Source organism: Arctopsyche grandis, chromosome 3, assembly GCF_051622035.1.
Source record: "Arctopsyche grandis isolate Sample6627 chromosome 3, ASM5162203v2, whole genome shotgun sequence".
Classification (NCBI taxonomy): Eukaryota; Metazoa; Arthropoda; class Insecta; order Trichoptera; family Hydropsychidae; genus Arctopsyche; species Arctopsyche grandis.
The window spans coordinates 16,876,504-16,894,696 of record NC_135357.1 but is presented as its reverse complement, the minus strand read 5'-3'; the positions used below and the strand labels follow the sequence as shown (position 1 = coordinate 16,894,696).

At 32.8% G+C, this 18,193-nt stretch overlaps 2 protein-coding genes across 2 annotated transcripts; both read left to right on the top strand.

Moving 5' to 3' along the window:
- The first annotated feature begins 5,809 nt into the window (after nt 1-5,809).
- Nucleotides 5,810-6,763, top strand: LOC143909137 (UDP-glucosyltransferase 2-like). Its single transcript, XM_077427038.1, has 2 exons — nt 5,810-6,649; nt 6,719-6,763. The coding sequence occupies exons 1-2, from the start codon at nt 5,810-5,812 to the stop codon at nt 6,761-6,763; spliced, it is 885 nt and encodes a 294-aa protein (XP_077283164.1).
- A 2,689-nt stretch (nt 6,764-9,452) lies between these two features.
- Nucleotides 9,453-16,311, top strand: LOC143923086 (UDP-glycosyltransferase UGT5-like). The gene is made up of 4 exons (XM_077446590.1): nt 9,453-10,499; nt 15,207-15,429; nt 15,507-15,723; nt 15,801-16,311. The coding sequence occupies exons 1-4, from the start codon at nt 9,654-9,656 to the stop codon at nt 16,102-16,104; spliced, it is 1,590 nt and encodes a 529-aa protein (XP_077302716.1). The 5' UTR covers nt 9,453-9,653; the 3' UTR covers nt 16,105-16,311.
- Nucleotides 16,312-18,193: the final 1,882 nt, after the last annotated feature.

Here is an 18,193-nt window from a genome sequence, read left to right as displayed (position 1 = left end):
TTTAGGTTTTTTTCCATTACTAAATAAAAGATCTTTTTTAAAAAGGTTTTATTAATGTACATACATATGTATATCTCTTAGCTAAATATTGTAAAAGAACATATACAGATCAGAGTTGCCAGACGTCCCTATTTGAGCGGGACTGTCCCGAGTTCAACAGACAAATTCCGAGTCTCGCATTGCCTCTGGAAATCCCATCTTTGTATATGTAAAAAATTTACGAAAGAAAGAAATTTTTTACTTCAAATGTAACAAATTTCAATCCATTAAAGTCTGCTCCATAAACCAAACATGAAAATTAATTATCTTCAATTAAAGAATTAATAATATATTTGCAATGCTGACCTTCTATTCGAATATGTCTATTTATTAAACAATTTTTTACTAAAAATAATGTATGAAAAACAGATAATACCCGTTCCGTAATAAGATCCAAAGATCATTCCGTTTGTATAAAATTGTGGCCCACATCTCAATTCTACATTTCATTGCAATTTATAAAAGAATATTTAGTCTAATGAGTGCAACCTGGAGAAAGGAGAGAAATAGATTATTATTAAAAAGCGTAGAAGCTGAATTAATGCAAAATTTTTATCAAGCAAAGTTGGAGAATATATTTTGAAACAAGCTAAATGCTAGGAAAAAACTTTTAATGAAACTGTTATGATTGTATACATTTTTGAATTCAAACCAAAATGTAATTCCTGTAATTGTATCCAACATATTTTAATAGCTGTGATTCCTGTAGACTATTAAGTGACCATTTTTTATATGTTACATATTTACATATGTACATTATAATTTAATTAAAATTATTTATTTCTTAATTTCTTCATTAATTCTTAAACTTCTTTTATTTGATCATTCATAATAGTGAATGTCCCGATTTGTGATTTTGCAAATCTGGCAACCCTGGTATACATAGAGACAAAATTTGTATGAAACCATCTCAATTACTAAATCATATAAATATAAGTTAAAAATCATATAAAAGCAAAATATTCAAGATTTTTTATATGTACATACGTACATACATATGTATGTATGTAACTACATATGCATCAATGGCGTACCATGACTTTAAAAATAGGGGACTAGGTATGGACAAAAAATATATATGTAAATATATAAAAAAAAAAAATTTTAATTGCAGGTAACAAATAAGATAAATTTCAAATTTACATACATTCATTTTTTACATACTTCACTTATTTCACAAATTATATTTCTCCATTAAAGAGAGAATCTGTACTCTTGTTGTCCCCTCTAACAGAGACTTCTTGTCTAGCTAATGAACAACACTCATCATAATTTTCATAATTTCTCTACTGGACTCAACTTCAGCGTTGTCTTTTATAATATCCATTCTCAGTTGATTATTTTTTGTATGTCGAATGAAGAGATATAAATAAATAAAAAATGTTTTGTCTTCGACGATACAATTCGCCAGTACCACGAAGGGAACAGAATTGAGACGGCGAGTCCGTGCAAGCGAACGACGCGGTGGACCATACCATATCAATCCACCAGCACTACCACTACCTCAGGTAGGGCCGATTCTGGTTTTCAAACTTCACTTATCCGTATGAACAATATCAATATGGACAAAAATTTGAATTTATTGAATTAAATTGTAGATATTTTTAAATTTTAGGTAAAAGATTTTAGGGGACTGGCCAATGACGGCACACCACTGCTTTGCATTATGAATATAATATTGTACATATATTACATTTCTTACATAAAATGGGAATAGGCGGGTCACGTTGCTAAAATAATGGATTATAGATACACGAAAGAAGTGATCGAATGGTATCTGAGATAATGTAAAATGGAGCAAGAAACGCCGCAAGGGTGGATGAAATTAGAAAAATTTACGGGATGAAATGAACGGGAGTTTCCCAAAATAGAGAGGAATGGAAGCGTGTTGGGAGAGGCGGTGGATGGAGAATGACGGAAAATGATGATGATGACGATGATCTGTGTAAAATAACAATAAAGATAGCAGTTTTATAATCTACTATTACAAGAACATCAAAATGTTAAAGAAGCGATGTTCACTTTCAGCATGTATCGTTCTTCAAGATATATAATCGTAGATCTTTACAAATTAACTAACTATCATAGACATTACAAGGCAATTGAAAGATAATAAAATAAAGGAGGTAAGTAATGACATGCATTTTGTGACACGCCTACCAGCAGTTATGAAGCAATTTACTAACGTTACATATGCGTATGTGTTTGTATGTTTGTGACTCATTTAAGGTCATATAAATTAAATGTATCAATCATCCTTGTGTAGTTCATAGTAAAATGTCAACACAATATAATACATGTTATTGTTTATTACTACCTATCCGAATAAGTGATTATTTGTAATAATGTCTGACATTGATCTCCTCAATTTACAAATACATATGTACATACATATACACATATAAATCAATACCCGACAACATACAATTATATTAGTTAAATTCACACTTATATATATATATATATATATATTAGGTAGTATTTGTAATGACTATTGAAGAAAAATAGATGTTTACAGAAACCTGGAAAAATCCAACAAAAAAGGATTCATCGTAGTGGAGGAATCTTTCCCCGCTACATCTCGTGTGATTTCGCTAATTTGGACAAATATAACATCGAATCTAGTCTCCCTTTATATCCTAAAACCCAATTAGCCTCCAGTAACTTGGCAGTCAATCTCTAGGCTCTGATCTCACAAACACGCAACACACGCGTCCGAGCGAAAACTTTTAATCCGAAACTAATGATGTTCGTACATTCCCACGGGAGCAACCACCCATCCCTACCCCATTCCATCCCCCTAATAAGCCGGGCAGATAAACTTGGCTATATTGATGGAGATATTGAATAACTGTACACAAAACCGTTTTTATCGACATAGTATGTATCTATCTGTTTCGTATAACTATAAAATAGCAATTAAATTCGATACTGATTTCAAATGTAGCAAAAGATCAGGTTTGTTCGTACATTTTTAACAGTTTTTGTTATTTCCATAGAAATCATTTATAACCTTAATTGTCGCGGTACTTTTCAAGGAACTGACTGTACACAATATACCCATATTATAAATAGAAAATAATTGTATAGTATTATACATGTACATATTGTCTAATGCCCTTATAATAACATTCCAATAACAGATTAACTACTACCTTTCTTATGTATGATCTGCCTACAACGTATGAAGGTATATTTTATATTTAGCCTAGAAATACATTACCAGTTATCGTACAATGTAAATACGTTTTAATGATAAGATTTAAAACCATTTTTCATATGCAACAGTGCGTTGTAAATATTCATAGGCCTTCTACATACCTTAGTCGTTCCGAACACGTGTTCTAAACGACTTCACATTTTTCATATCCACTCAAAGGCAAATCATCATTTGGGAAGCGTTCGAAATATTATCCTTAAATCTTTGCATATTTTTTTTCTTCAAACTAGCATTTAATTATTTATGTTCATGTATTTAAAAATATTGGAAATAAATAAAAATGGTTATTATTATATATTTATGTTGTAATATATAGGTAATTAATATTGTCGATATGATTAAATGATTTCTAAATGAGTTAATTTACTCAAGTTAATTTTGTAGATAGTGAATTTATCAAGCATTGCAGCAATTTTATATTTATCATTGTGCAAGATGATTAATGACAGTCTGCTCTCTTCATTATTTGAAGGTACTATTTTAGATCTGAAACTAGTAGAATAAAGTCAAAATCCAGTAATTTTGACCGAGTCGGATTACACTCTCATTAGAAGTTTGTTCCAGTCTCCGGAAACCGAGGCTTCGCAATCAGAAACTACTTTGTAAGATTCTGATGCTTCAAGTTAGCTGCGTGTTATCTAACATGGAAAAACTTTCAAAATTCAATTACCCGACTATATAATATTTTATTTGTTTGCCAAAGCAAAGCGTTAAAGTGCAGACATGTGTATATAAATTGTAGAATCAAACAAAAATTTAAATCGGTATAGTTTTATCTATATAATATTATATATATGTATATATATATATATATATATATATATATATATATATATATATATATATATATATATATATATATGCATATATATATGTATGTATTAACAATGATAGGTACGATTTTGAGTCATTTTTTCATTCATATAAGTCGTTATATTTGAAAGTGGCTTAAGTCCACTTTTCGTCATTTCAAGAAATATTTCGCAAAACATTAAATATAATTGCGTTTAACAATATTCGAAAGTACTGGTGGCCTGTAATACGTTTATTCTGCTTTTCTGAGATTCTGGACATATCGAATTAAAATAAGTGATAACAATTTGTGAGTTAAGTCAAACTGCAGTAGTGTTATTGGAACTGAAAATTGGATATCCGCCACTTTCAAATATAACGCTTTGTTATGTCGGCCACCATACCTTAAGACTATCGTCCATTTTGCATGATACTGTAACGTGAGAACATGAGAGAGAGTATTCACTGTCTAATTACATTTGTGGGTGAACAGTAGACACCCCGGACTAGGCTAACAGGACTCAGTAAGTGCCCGAAAAAAGAATACGCTGGAGTTCTCACACCCGGGCGAGTGCGTGCGTAAACAATATACTCTCCACGGTAGACCTTTACGTGTCTAGACAATAGATACATAAATGGATCGGGGAAGTTGTGGTGTGCAACTTGTTCTTAACAGGGAGGTACACATGGTGGATCAGATTAATTCTGGAGTGAGCAGTAGTTTCATGTGGACCTCCCGAATCGTTGAATAAATGCTGTGAAGCGACTTTGGCATTTCATTTGGATCCTGATTCCCACTCCTATGCAACAATACAATAGATTGAATCAAGTATACTTGAAGGTGTGTGGCAAGTGTAATTCACAGCCAAATATCTCCAAGTATACTTGATCCCATCTATCGTATCATGCAAAAATGACGATAGACTTGATGGCCGGCATTGCAGTATTTAAATAAAAACGAAATTAATCGACGATTTCAAATTTATTATTTGAACTTATAATCATATGTACTCGTACATACATATATTGTGAGTCATTGTAGACATGTTAAAAATTGGCAAAACGGCATGGTTTGGGCAGTAAAGATTAAATGGGCGGAATAATCAGAAATTCCTCTCTCTCTCTCTCGTGGCTCGTGATAACCGGCATAAATATTGTATCCTGTGCCCTTTAAGTCTTAATGGACCGAAGTTTGGAAGCCGACTCGTGATCATTTCCTTACGTCCCATAAAATGTTGCTAATTTACAAAGAAGTTGGGGTTTGCAGCGGCTTTGCTAAAGCCCCGACCGCACCGTGCCAAAACCTACCGGCTCGGTTAGTTTCGGCTCATTTTTGGTTTATAGTCCGCTTTAATACATCCTCTGGATAATGTTCTAAATGAGCGCTAAACTGATATTGTTCGCGATCATAATTGGCAATGTTCCCAATGCCTCCGATTTAACTCGTAAACTTTTCTCGACTTTGACACACGGATATTTATGTGAATTTTTGTATTGACCTTCGCATGTGAAACGCTATTAACCGTACAACATGTACATGCATATATTGAGATTAATATATCTTTCCAGATGGCCCATGCATTCGAATACGACTTTGAGTAAAATAAAACAGGTTTATTTGAAAATACATTACAATAATCGGCAGCAATTTCAATCCTCATTTTAGATGAATGCACGACATTGTCATCAACAATGCAATTAGTAGTACTTTTGCCTCGATAGAAACAGTGTGTTATAAATTCAAATTCATATCTTAAAATGTTCCTAATATTAAAAATTTTATTCACATTCATTGCGCTGTCGTGCAACGTGGAAAGTTTGAAAATTTTAGGACTATTTTCCCATCCTGGAAAGACTCATTACGACGTATTCGAACCTATCTTGTTGAATTTGGTCGAAAGGGGACATCATTTGACAACTATTTCCCATTTTGCGCCCAAAACGGTTAAATTGAATTGGAAACACATCAACATGGGAAATTTCACGCATCTTCATAAGAATACAATGGACTTGTCAATGTTCGAAATGATCTTGGTGAAATATAACAGCTTCATCAACTTGCCGGGCCTATTCGTTCTGAATGAAGTCGGCTATATTATGTGCGATGCGCTGACGAAGCTTCCCGAATTGAAGAAAATGCTGGACAACAGTGAAAATTTTGATATTATCTTGGCGGAACAATTCGAAAGCGACTGCAATCTGGGCGTTGCACATCTTCTGGATGCACCAGTTGTTGCAATGCAATCGCACGTTTTTCTGCCTTGGACTTTCGAAAGATTCGACCAACCAGAAAATCCGTCGTACATTGTAAACTTTTTCTTTCCGTTTCCATCTCGCATGACGTTTTTCGAAAGAATGGAAAACGCATTTTTTCACTATTCTGATAAACTTTTATACGCACACTTTTCTAAAGGATATCAAAACATTCTTCAGAACAATCTGAATAGAACTATACCACGTTTAGAAGAAGTGGCAAAAAATACCAGCATATTACTAAGCAATACGCATTATACATTGAACGGAGTAAAACCATTAGTTCCTGCAATTGTTGAAGTGGGTGGAGTTCATTTGAAACGAACTTTGGAACCATTAAACTCAGTGAGTATACATATTTTTATTTTTAATATATTTTAATGTTATTAAAAAAACACTATTGAAAACTCATAGAGTGGACCGAGGACAAAAGATTATATTATAGTGTGTATAACATAAGTTTTATATATTTTTAAGAGTAGAATATTAAAAATAAAATTTTATTCTTATTAAATACTTGCGATAGACCCGATGAAAATTTCATCGGGTGAATTATAAGTAAAAACTACTTACCTACCTACATACATATAAACATAAAACAGCAATAGAAAAATTCAATTATTAATTCAATTAATCTTTAATAGATGGCGCTAAATGCTCGTGTACAGGTTTTTTCTAGATTCTACCACCCAAAACTTATATTAAACCTTACATAATTACATAAATATTGAACATACATACAAAGTTTCTTTAGATATTATAGATTAGATGTTCAATTAAAAAAAAATCGTAAATTGTTTTCGGATGTTTAAAAAAGCCTATTGTAGAATATGAGCTCAATGGGCCAAAGTTCGAAGAAGAGTATCTTTGTGTGTGACAAGTCAAGGTTTCTCAAATTAATCATGACTGATTTATTTAATACGTACGCTAAATTCAAGTTTTCTCAGGCAATTGACATGAAAGACTAAACAAATTTTAATCTTTGATTCCTCAGTCATTTAGTTCAATAGTCCAGGTTTTCATAAAAACCTGGATTAAATATAATTAAGAATCCTTTATTTTCAAATAACATTATTGCACCGAACTTGCTAAAAGCACAATAACAGTTTAAATGGTTTTTGGCAATAGATAGATAAATGCCTTTGAGGGAATTGAAATTTAAAGCGTTTTACTTGCTGTCAACAATTGTGATTCACAAGAGTCATAAACTGATAATGTAAAAACTTTTTTTAACCTTTTACATAGTCAATCAATATTGATAAAATTGGCAGAATATTTTCGGTAGTTTTATTATTTTGAAAATTTAAGAAAGGGTGTACATATATTTTGGATTTTTCTCGAGATAGAGCGGCGCTCCCATTCGCTCTCGTCCATTTTGAGCCCTGGTTTCATCATAGTAAGTCTATTACAGTGATCCCCATCTCACTTGTAATTCTAAATTAGGCGGACATTCATAGCTGTAAATTAAAATTTACCAATTCAAAATCAAACCTTAATAATGTTACTTTAAGAAAGTGTTACTTTTTACAAATTTGACAAAAATCTTTAGTTTGGATTTCCAAAAAGCGATAAACTAGGCTAGACACGAAAATTTTCCAGCGATATCACCAAGCAACTGATCGACAGGTTGAAACTAATTTATCGGTCATTTGACGCTCACTCTCAATTTCGTTGGTATGATATACATATGTACATATATGTACATACAAATGTACATATGTATTATATATAACCGAAATATCACGACGTGTTCTCTATTTACCCTATTATTATTATCCTCTATTTACCCCACTCATACTCAATCAGTTATCACTCATGTGATCAGTTATCACTCATATAATCAGTAATCACTTATAACCATGCTTATATTTATATAATAAAAATCAGATACCATTCATACTATACCAAGGTTGTTACCATGGTCAATATCATTACATTTTAAACCGTAAAAACTCAATTGTATCTTGCAATATAGATAAGAAACTGCCAAAAAAAATCTCCAATAGGAAAATCATTTTTAAAAAATTTATATATTTTTTTGAAAATTATAATATAATTCTCGAAAACTTTATTCTATATTATAGACGTAGATAGAAACCTTTTTGAAAAAAAAAATAATCTAAAATTTTGAGAACTGTACATACTTACATGTGTATGTACGTACATATGTATGTACATACATATTCAGGGCCGCGCCTAAGAGTTCAGCCGAATGTGTGCAAACTTAATTCGGCCGCTCTTTAATTTTACAGCATACATATACATATGTACATATAAATCATATTAATAAATAAAAAAATTTAAAATGAATTTCATACGCGTAGTGCAAAAATTTAAAATGAAATATAGTGTTGAAAATTTTTATCACAATAGAAATTAGCCAGAAAATATACAGAAAACTAAAACGCTTAGTTCTAAACAGGACCAGACGATAACGTTTTCAAGTTCATTCATGAAAATATAGTGTTTTTACCCCCAATCCCACATCTAGGACATTGTTCTCTCGATGACCAACCAATACTCAACATCATTTACATATGATAGGCGCGGCCCTGTACATAGGTATTCTATAAAAAAAAAACTAACCACTTTCCAAAATTTCATAACCGGTGAGATTTATTTCCATATGTGTCAACATTTTCTGCGGACCAGAACTGAAAAAGTTCTGGTTTTAAAATGAATACCTAATTATGAAATGATTTTATATTTATCAACCTTAATCACATGTCAATAAAGGGTCCAAGGTCATCGAGAAATCTGACTTCAAATCGTTGTAGCTCGACCTATCGAGATATGTACGTATACTTATACCAGATCTAACCGAACAAGTCAAGCCATACAAAAGATCGATAAATCAAAGTTCAATGAATAAGCAACCATCCAAATCGACTTACATGTATAAAATAAATATAATATTAATTTGAAATAATTAAATACCACCGAGTTAATATTACAATTTATTGTGAAGAAGTATTTGATATCAATATATTTTTAAACACCATATTTTTACTATAATTTTATTGCATCCAAAATTCTTTTCATTTCTGATCAATGATTCAAATTCATGATTGCTATTTGACTCACCTGTATAAAACTCACCTGTGTAAACTACTATAAGAAAATAACCAAGGGAAGCCAATGAAATGATTATAGAACCAATTGAAAAATATGACATAACAACTATCAGTATAAGCGAGGGGCAATCAGTTCTTTAGTCGACACTGGGAAGAGCACACGCGGCGGATTAAAATAGATTTTGGCAAAAACAGTCACAGTGATCTACATAGTTCTATTCGACGCGAACGTTTTAATACTTGCTTAGAGCATGTTCTTCTTGGCAAAACACTAAATGAAAATGCATTTAAACGTAATAACATTCATTTTCATCGCGCTTTCGTGCAGTTGTGAGAGTCTGAAAATACTAGGCTTATTTCCGCACCATGGAAGGAGTCATCATGATGTATTTGAACCTCTTCTATTGACCTTGGCTGGTAAAGGTCACCAGATTACAGCCGTGTCACACTTCAACCCCAAAGAAGAGCCGAAAGGATGGCGTTTTATAAGCATGGGAAATTTTTCGAATTATTACAGAGGTTTTGTGGAGTTGTCGATGATTGATGAAATGGGCTATGGATATAATGCGTTAAAGCAATTAATAAATGCGATCACGATAATCAGATTCGGCAGAGAGATGTGTGACGTCATGACCAAGCTTCCGGAAGTTCAAGAAATGCTAGACAAGCGCGAGAAATTTGATGTCATATTTGTGGAGCAATTTAACAGCGATTGCAGTTTGGGTATTGCACATATTCTGAATACCACAGTTATCGGATTACAATCCCACACCATAATGCCGTGGACTTTTGAAAGATTCACACAACCTGAATACCTAGCATTCATTCCGAATTTATTTTCGAGACTTCCTCCACATATGAGCTTTATACAAAGATTGGAAAATACTGTGTTTCACAATATTAACAATATTATTTACCAATACTTTTCATTGAATATGGATCGAGAGATTATTCAGAAAAATCTCAATCGAAAAATACCACGCCTCGAAGACATTTCCAAAAATATATCAATCCTTTTGTCTAATACTCATTATACCTTCCACGGAGTTAAACCTATGGTGCCCTCAATCGTAGAAATCGCAGGAATACATCTAAAAAGAAATTTTAATCCATTGGAAAAGGTAATATTTTCAAGTTCATTTAAGTTTTAATTCTTAGATACATTTATAATTATTTTCATTGCATACAAACAATGTGATTTCGTTAAAATTATGTATGTCTATTAAAGATAAAAACGTTATTTAATCTGTGATACAAAATGGTAGGTACCACAAATTTATGTTTATTGACACTTCAACCTATTAATGACAAATATAACGTACGTCAAGGTTAACGAACACTTAACCCAAATTCATATCTAGAAACTATTGAGTAATTCTGATGTTACATCTTAGTAACAGTTGTCACAAACTACAACATATTTAATTTGAAATTATAATAAATTTGTTGGCATATCTTAGATTTTATTTTATGATTTATAATGATGTTTCTAAAATCATACATAGTGACAAAATTTTGTTAAAAGAGGAACTTGATAAATATGATCTTGTAATTTGCAGATATTTCCTAAAATTAAAATCAAAATTGAAATTAAATTAAAATTAATATCAAAAAATGGAAAATGATTTATTCCATTTTTATTACAATTAAAACAAATTGTTATGAAAATGTTATTGAAATCAAACTGATATAGCAATCGATGAACCGTATTGCATTCAATAAAAAACTAATTATTTTTCGCGTCTGATCTAAATATTACATATAGAACAGCAAATCTTTTAAAATATTTAATTATAATAGATGACAGATATACTCAGCAGTATGTATATACTGGTATAACTTAGTAGTTGTTTTAATGCTAACCACCGAGAAACTCCCGGGTTCAAGCCCTGGGTTGAAAAATAATTTATTCGGAGTATTTCTGTAGTGCTGCTGGTCAGACTTGAAAATTTGTGACTCCATGTCGATTGTTTCCTATCATAGTTTGCCAATTTATTTGATTTTATTGTTGAAACGGTTCCTCGTCAAACTGGCAAAAATTATCCTACCTACTATGTCACCACTATTTGAATATGATTCCAAATTTATAATCTATAATTTTATATATGCACAAGCTTAATACCATAGGTGTCGCTAAGGGGCAACCCGTAATGGCATCATAGGAAAATATATTTACATTTGTAGTAACTACTTAAATATGTAGTTCAGTGGCGGCTCGTCCTAATGGGCTGCCGGGCTGCAGCCCCTCCTATAAAATTCTAAGATATATGTTTGATAATACATTTAATATTTTATTTATTAATGATATTTTTTTTATTAGTTGGATGGACGAACTATTGGGGCCTTCGACAGAGTAAATATTACTTACAATATCACCCATATCCAAAAGGGTGATATTGTAAGTAATGTTGACCGTTTCGAAGACCCCACTAACTTGTATGGTGACAGATGAATTAAAATGTTGCTGTACTGGCTGTAAAGTGTTACAGCGCCGCGCTGAACGCTGCGCAGCCCGGAGTTTCGGAATGAGAAAGAGAAAGAGCTATTTGCAACTGCAGATAGCTCTTTCTCTTTCACTCACTCTGCCGTTTTGGGCTGGACAGTCGGCAGCCTTCGCCTGTTAAACGACATTCATCTGTCAGTTTGTTTAAGATTTCGCGCGCTTGATCTTACATTTGATTAGTTGAATCGCACGATCACAGCTTTATTCGTTTTCGTTACTCTTAATTGGTTGTGTACGAGCCCTCATCAAATCTTCGGTGAGTCGTTTTCATTTTGATAACAGCAAACTTTTTTCAAATCTGTTTAACTTTTTCTCGTAATTTTTATTTAAATATATTAAGATTTTTTTTCTTTCAAAAATGGAACAACAAAAGAATTCAGTAAAATATTTACAAAATTTGCACTTTTCGCGACTAGAACTTACCGAAAAAGTCGCTATAAAAGCATTAGGCTGCCTCACGCCCAATTTAATTATTTCACAGCCTGCAACTAGTAGATCTTTTAGTTACTCGCGAAAATTTAATCCAGACATTTATAAATTGTCTTTTTTATAAAATTTATAAAATAAATCCAAAATTGGTTAACGAGATGTACAGAAAAAAACGCGTTATTTTGTTATCCGTGTCTTTTGTTTGGAGGCGAGTCGCCAGGCGAAGCATCTTGGACGAAAACAGGAGTTATTGACTTAAAACATTTGAACGATAAATTTAAAAACACGAGGGAAGTGTCGAACACTTAAAAAATGTGTGCAATCTCACGATTTTGGGAAGCTTGTCGGCGGGAAATAGATAAGCATAACGAAAACGTCAAAAAAAATCGGGATGTTTTATTTAAAATTATTGATTGCGTTAAATTTTGCGGTAAATTTGAAATGCCAATGAGGGGACACGATGAAACAGATAATTTAAAAAATCCAGGAGTTTTTCGGGGGCTTCTAGAATATTCACAAAATTTCGACGATTCTTTAAAAAAACATTTTCAAACTTCTTCGGTTTTTAAAGGGACATCAAAAACTATTCAAAATGAACTTTTAGATTGTATTTTGAACGTGTGTAGGGAACAAATAAGTGCTGAAAAAAAAAAGCAACTTATCTAGCTGTTATGGCAGATGAAACAACCGATGTATCGATGCATTGTCTACAGGTTAATGTTTTTCGTTACGAATTAGGGGGTTAAGTTTTTGAAAGGTTTTGGGGTTTTTTTTAATCCGCGTCGCGAAACCAGCAAGAACAAATTTTTTTTAGCTATCTTACTGGAGTACCAGCGTATTTTTCGAAATCTTCATCGCGTTTGGACGCACCCCTTTAATGGGTGGTGAATTTTGCTAGTTTTTTTTTCAATAATACTTAAATCCACATGTAAGTGGTCGTACGCCAAAAATTGTACTTATTTTGTCCTGTTATGACATGATAGAATAATTATGGTGACATTTAATAGACATCTTTTCAGTGCAGCCCCGCCACTAAAAATTATCATGAGCCGCCACTGATGTAGTTACTTGCGGTCTCCGTAACGAGCCGGAATGTGAAATTACCGAAAACGCAAATATCGGAAGGCAAAGATCGAAAATCGAAAGATCTTAAGTCGAAAGATCAAAAAAAAAAGGGTGCATGGTAAACGGTACATACTCACTTAATTTGCGCGAGCAGGATACAACAGGAACAAGAGGAACAGGCTTTTCCTCCCGTATTAATGTGCGCGCGCAGAATACGGGAGGAAAAGCCCGTTCCTCTTGTTCCTGTTGTATCCTGCTCGCGCAAATTAAGTGAGTATGTACGTGAGTATGTACCGTTTACCATGCACCCTTTTTTTATCTTTCGACTTAAGATCTTTCGATTTTCGATCTTTGCCTTCCGATATTTGCGTTTTCAGTAATTTCACATTCCGGCCCGTGAAGTAGACCCAGTTACTCGCTAGCAAAGTAGCAATCGATCTCATATTTTAAACATATACCTGTTATATGCGTATTAGTTAAAATATTGTATGCAGTGACTTGTTTACACAGCAACATATGGAATTTCAACATGTATATACCTCTAAAGGTTTTTTATTCATGCTATGTTGTAATACCATATAACGCGTGATAACATATAAAGATTTTTCCTATGAAATCGAGTCAGTATTTTTGTGTCACTTGTCTGGATCCAGAGATCGTTAAGAATGCGTTTTTGTAGTTTGTTCGTGCTAATAGTATCCTTGCACATACGATTGAATAGTGTACAGTGCTATAATATACTAGGACTATTCCCTCATCTTGGTCGAAGTCATCACGATGTCTTCGAACCATTGTTGGTTCAGCTGGCTAAGACTGGACACAAGTTGACCATCGTGTCTCACTTCCCGCCAAAGAGCGACGTTCCCAATTGGTACCAAATTAATCTGAGCAACAACACACACGTAGATTGTACGGAGGTGTTCGATTTGGTCGCTTTTTCGAGTATGCTAGGACGACACTTGCACGTGAAGGATACATTCTTAATAGCCGACATGTCGTTAGAAATGTGTGACTTGATGACGCAAAGCCCAGAAGTTAAATATATGGTGGAAACAAATATGAAATTCGACATCATTCTTGTCGAACACTTCATCAGTGATTGCGGAATGGGTGTGGCTCATTTGCTAGATGCTCCGGTTGTAGCTCTACAATCACACACGATGATGCCGTGGTCCTATGACATGTTCGATCAACCTGATAATCCAGCATATGTTCCGAATTTGTTTTTAAGATTCAGCCCAAAAATGAACTTCTTTCAACGATTAGAAAATACCATTTTTCGAACTTTTCATAAGCATTTCTACGAGCAGTACGTTTTGAGGAAAGAGCGCGAGATAATCCAAAGGAATTTAAACCACAGCATTCCACCGTTGAGGGAGATTGCCAAGAATACAAGCGCAATGTTAACCAACACTCATTATACGTTAAATGGGGTGAAACCTTTTATGCCCTCGGTTGTCGAAGTGGGTGGAATGCACATTAGGAGGACTTTATCTCCGTTGAGCACGGTGAGTGCCAATATTAAACGAGGAACCTGGGTCATGTATTTTAATCAAAATAAATTCACATTCAAGTAAAAGACCCCCAAAAGATCTTCAAACAATGACAAAAAAATTTCCTTTCAAAACATGTTTCAACACTTAAAATATACATACATATGTGTGTGAATTATGAATTGTTAGTATTTATATGAAAAAATTTGCACCAATTTCATGTTATAAAATATTAAAAAAGTACCATTGATTTTATTATTATATTTAGCAGAAATATATTCTAAAATTAGAATTTTATAAAATATTTTAACTGACGGTCCAATCATTTTTCATTTCAGAACATAGAAACATTTATAAATGAATCAACGCATGGTGTAATACTATTCAGCATGGGTTCAATGATTAAAGCATCCTCGTTTCCAGCCGATAAACTTCAAGCCATTACTGAGACCTTTGCCACACTAAAAGAAAGAATAATCTGGAAATGGGAGTCCAAACCGCCGCCGGGACTATCTAAAAATGTTTACATTGTTAAATGGGCACCCCAAATGGAAATATTGCGTACGGTTCAATATAATTAATGAATTTTGTATATATTTTGATTAAATTATGTTAATGTTATTCATTTATATTTGCAGATCATCCGAAAACTGTAGCCTTTATTTCCCACGGCGGTCTTTTAGGTACAACTGAATCGTTGCACGCTGGAGTGCCGATGGTGTTTTTACCTGTTTTTGGAGATCAATTTGTTAATTCAGCAGCCGGTCAGGAAAATGGTCTTGGTGTAATGCTGCCGTACTCAGAAATAAATAAACAACGATTTCAAAGTGCATTGGGGAAAGTTCTCTCTACTGAGTAAGTAGTGTGTACATCAAATTATTGAACATTTTTTTATGGAAATGAAATTAATGCCATTTTATATTGTTTAATAGAATGCGAGCATCTGCAAAAAGTTTATCAGATGAATGGAGAGATCGACCTGATCCATTGGATGTGGCCGTTGCTGAAGTTGAACGTGTTGCTCGCCACGGCGGTAAGAGACGCAGAAGTCCAGCGAGAGATCTTCTACCTCACCAAGTTCTTTTACTTGATGTAATATTATTTTTAGTAGTGTGTCTTTTCTTAGTTTTATATCTTATTTATAAACTATTTTTAATCTCTAAAAAATTGTGTTGTTATTTGATCAAAAGTAAAAAATCGTGTTCTAATCAAAAAGGAAAATCAAAAAATGAATAGATACCACTACTAACTTTAATGTTTAGATTTATTGTGCTATGATGATATTGCTGTGTTGTGATATTAAAAGATCGTATAATTTATTTACATTGTTTTGTAATACATTATAAAATAATTATCTGGTTATGTTTTAAAAACATTAAATTTCATATCAATAAAAACATAAAAACAAGTCTTTTACATATTTAGCTAAAATTGATTTATTTTATTTATTTATTTTATTTTATTTTTATTATTATTTAATTTACACCAAGAAGGCCTAACAGGTAAACCCAATGCGCCTTCCTGGCCAAAGACAATTATATAAACATATATGTACACCATCCATATATACACAAATACTTACACGTATACACAAATACACATACATACATACATAAATATAAAAATACACATATATACATATACATACATACACACCTACACATATATATATATATATATATACACATATACACATATACATGCATACACATATACATATACACATACACATACATTACATACATCCATAAACATACAAACATTATACATGCATATACACATAAATACACATAAATAAAGATAAATTACTCATATATATATATATATATATATATATATATATATATATATATATATATATATATATATATATATATATATATATATATATATATATATATATATATATATATATATATATATATGGCGGTAAGAACTCACTCCTTGAATGGAAATCTCTCTCAAGTACCGCCTTTTTCTCAACACATCTTGGATAAATGCGAGAAAAATAATATCCAAACTTCCAACAAGGTAAGAGTGACGATGGATGATAGCTTAGCTAATAGAAACCTGTATTTAGCCACGTACAATGTAAGAACGTTATCGAGTGAAGGAAGTGTGCTTGCATTAGAGAATGAATTAGAAAATATCAAATGGGATATAGTAGGACTTAGTGAAGTAAGACGAAAACAGCAAAACCAAATAATCCTAAAAAGTGGTAACTGTCTCTACTGGAGAGGGCTACCAAATGGTAGAATAGGATGAGTAGGGTTTCTTATCAATAAGAGAATAGAAAGAAATATTATAGAAATAAGCGACATATCGGAACGTATATGCTATATAGTATTAAGAATCTCGAGCAGGTACACTTGTCAAATCTTCCAAGTGTACGCCCCCACATCTAGCCACCCAGACGAGGAAATAGAAGACTTCTACGAAAAAATACAGGACGCATACGATAATAGCCGTCACCACTTTAAAATAATCATGGGCGACTTTAACGCAAAAATAGGACAAAAGGCAAATACAGAAAGAGCAGTAGGCAATTTTGGTACCGGCCAAAGAAACGACAGAGGCGATCGCCTCATAGAATTCGCAGAACACAACAGGCTCTTTATCACTAATTCATTTTTCAGGAAAAACACCAACAATAAGTGGACTTGGGAGAGTCCTAAAGGAGACAGAAACGAGATCGATTTCATCCTAACAAATGCCCTGCACTCCGTTAAAGACGTTAGTGTTTTAAGTAAAGTAGATATAGGTAGCGATCACAGATTAGTCCGTGCCAAGATGGCCATTAATATAAATTGCGAACGTAGGAAATTAATAAAAGGATGCAGTAACTCTCCAGATTTCGCTCAACTAAGGTCTAGGAAAAAGGAATTCGAACTCGAACTTGGAAATCGATACGGGAAATTAAACCCAGAAGCAGACATCGAGGAATTGAACACTGTAATTAGTTCGGTTCTAACCTCAACAGGTAAGAAATTAGGTGGATTCAGGAAACAGATTAAATTAAGCAAAATTTCAGCGGAAACAAAAAACCTAATTAAGCATAAAAGGAATTTAGATAGGGATAATAATAAGCAAGAATACAATCTAGTAAATAAGGAAATTAAAAAGAGAATAGTCAGGGATGTCAGGGATTTTAACAGCAAGCTAATAGAAAATACCATTAAGAATAACCGTAGCCTGAAAAAGTGCAAACAGGATCTTTTCTTAGGCAAAAACCAAATGATCGCAATCAGATCAGAGAGCGGAGTAATAATTAGGAATAGAGAAGAAATCATAGACAGAGTTTACACGTTCTATGCAAAACTATACG

Excerpts from the sequence above, each read along its gene's own strand:
- LOC143909137 (XM_077427038.1), top strand. The coding sequence starts at position 5,810 with ATGTTCCTAATATTAAAAATTTTATTCACATTCATTGCGCTGTCGTGC. Across the intron at positions 6,650-6,718 it reads CTTTGGAACCATTAAACTCA|AGTGGACCGAGGACAAAAGA; the intron begins GTGAGTATACAT and ends GAAAACTCATAG.
- LOC143923086 (XM_077446590.1), top strand. The coding sequence starts at position 9,654 with ATGAAAATGCATTTAAACGTAATAACATTCATTTTCATCGCGCTTTCG. Across the intron at positions 10,500-15,206 it reads ATTTTAATCCATTGGAAAAG|AACATAGAAACATTTATAAA; the intron begins GTAATATTTTCA and ends TTTTCATTTCAG. Across the intron at positions 15,724-15,800 it reads GGGAAAGTTCTCTCTACTGA|AATGCGAGCATCTGCAAAAA; the intron begins GTAAGTAGTGTG and ends ATTGTTTAATAG.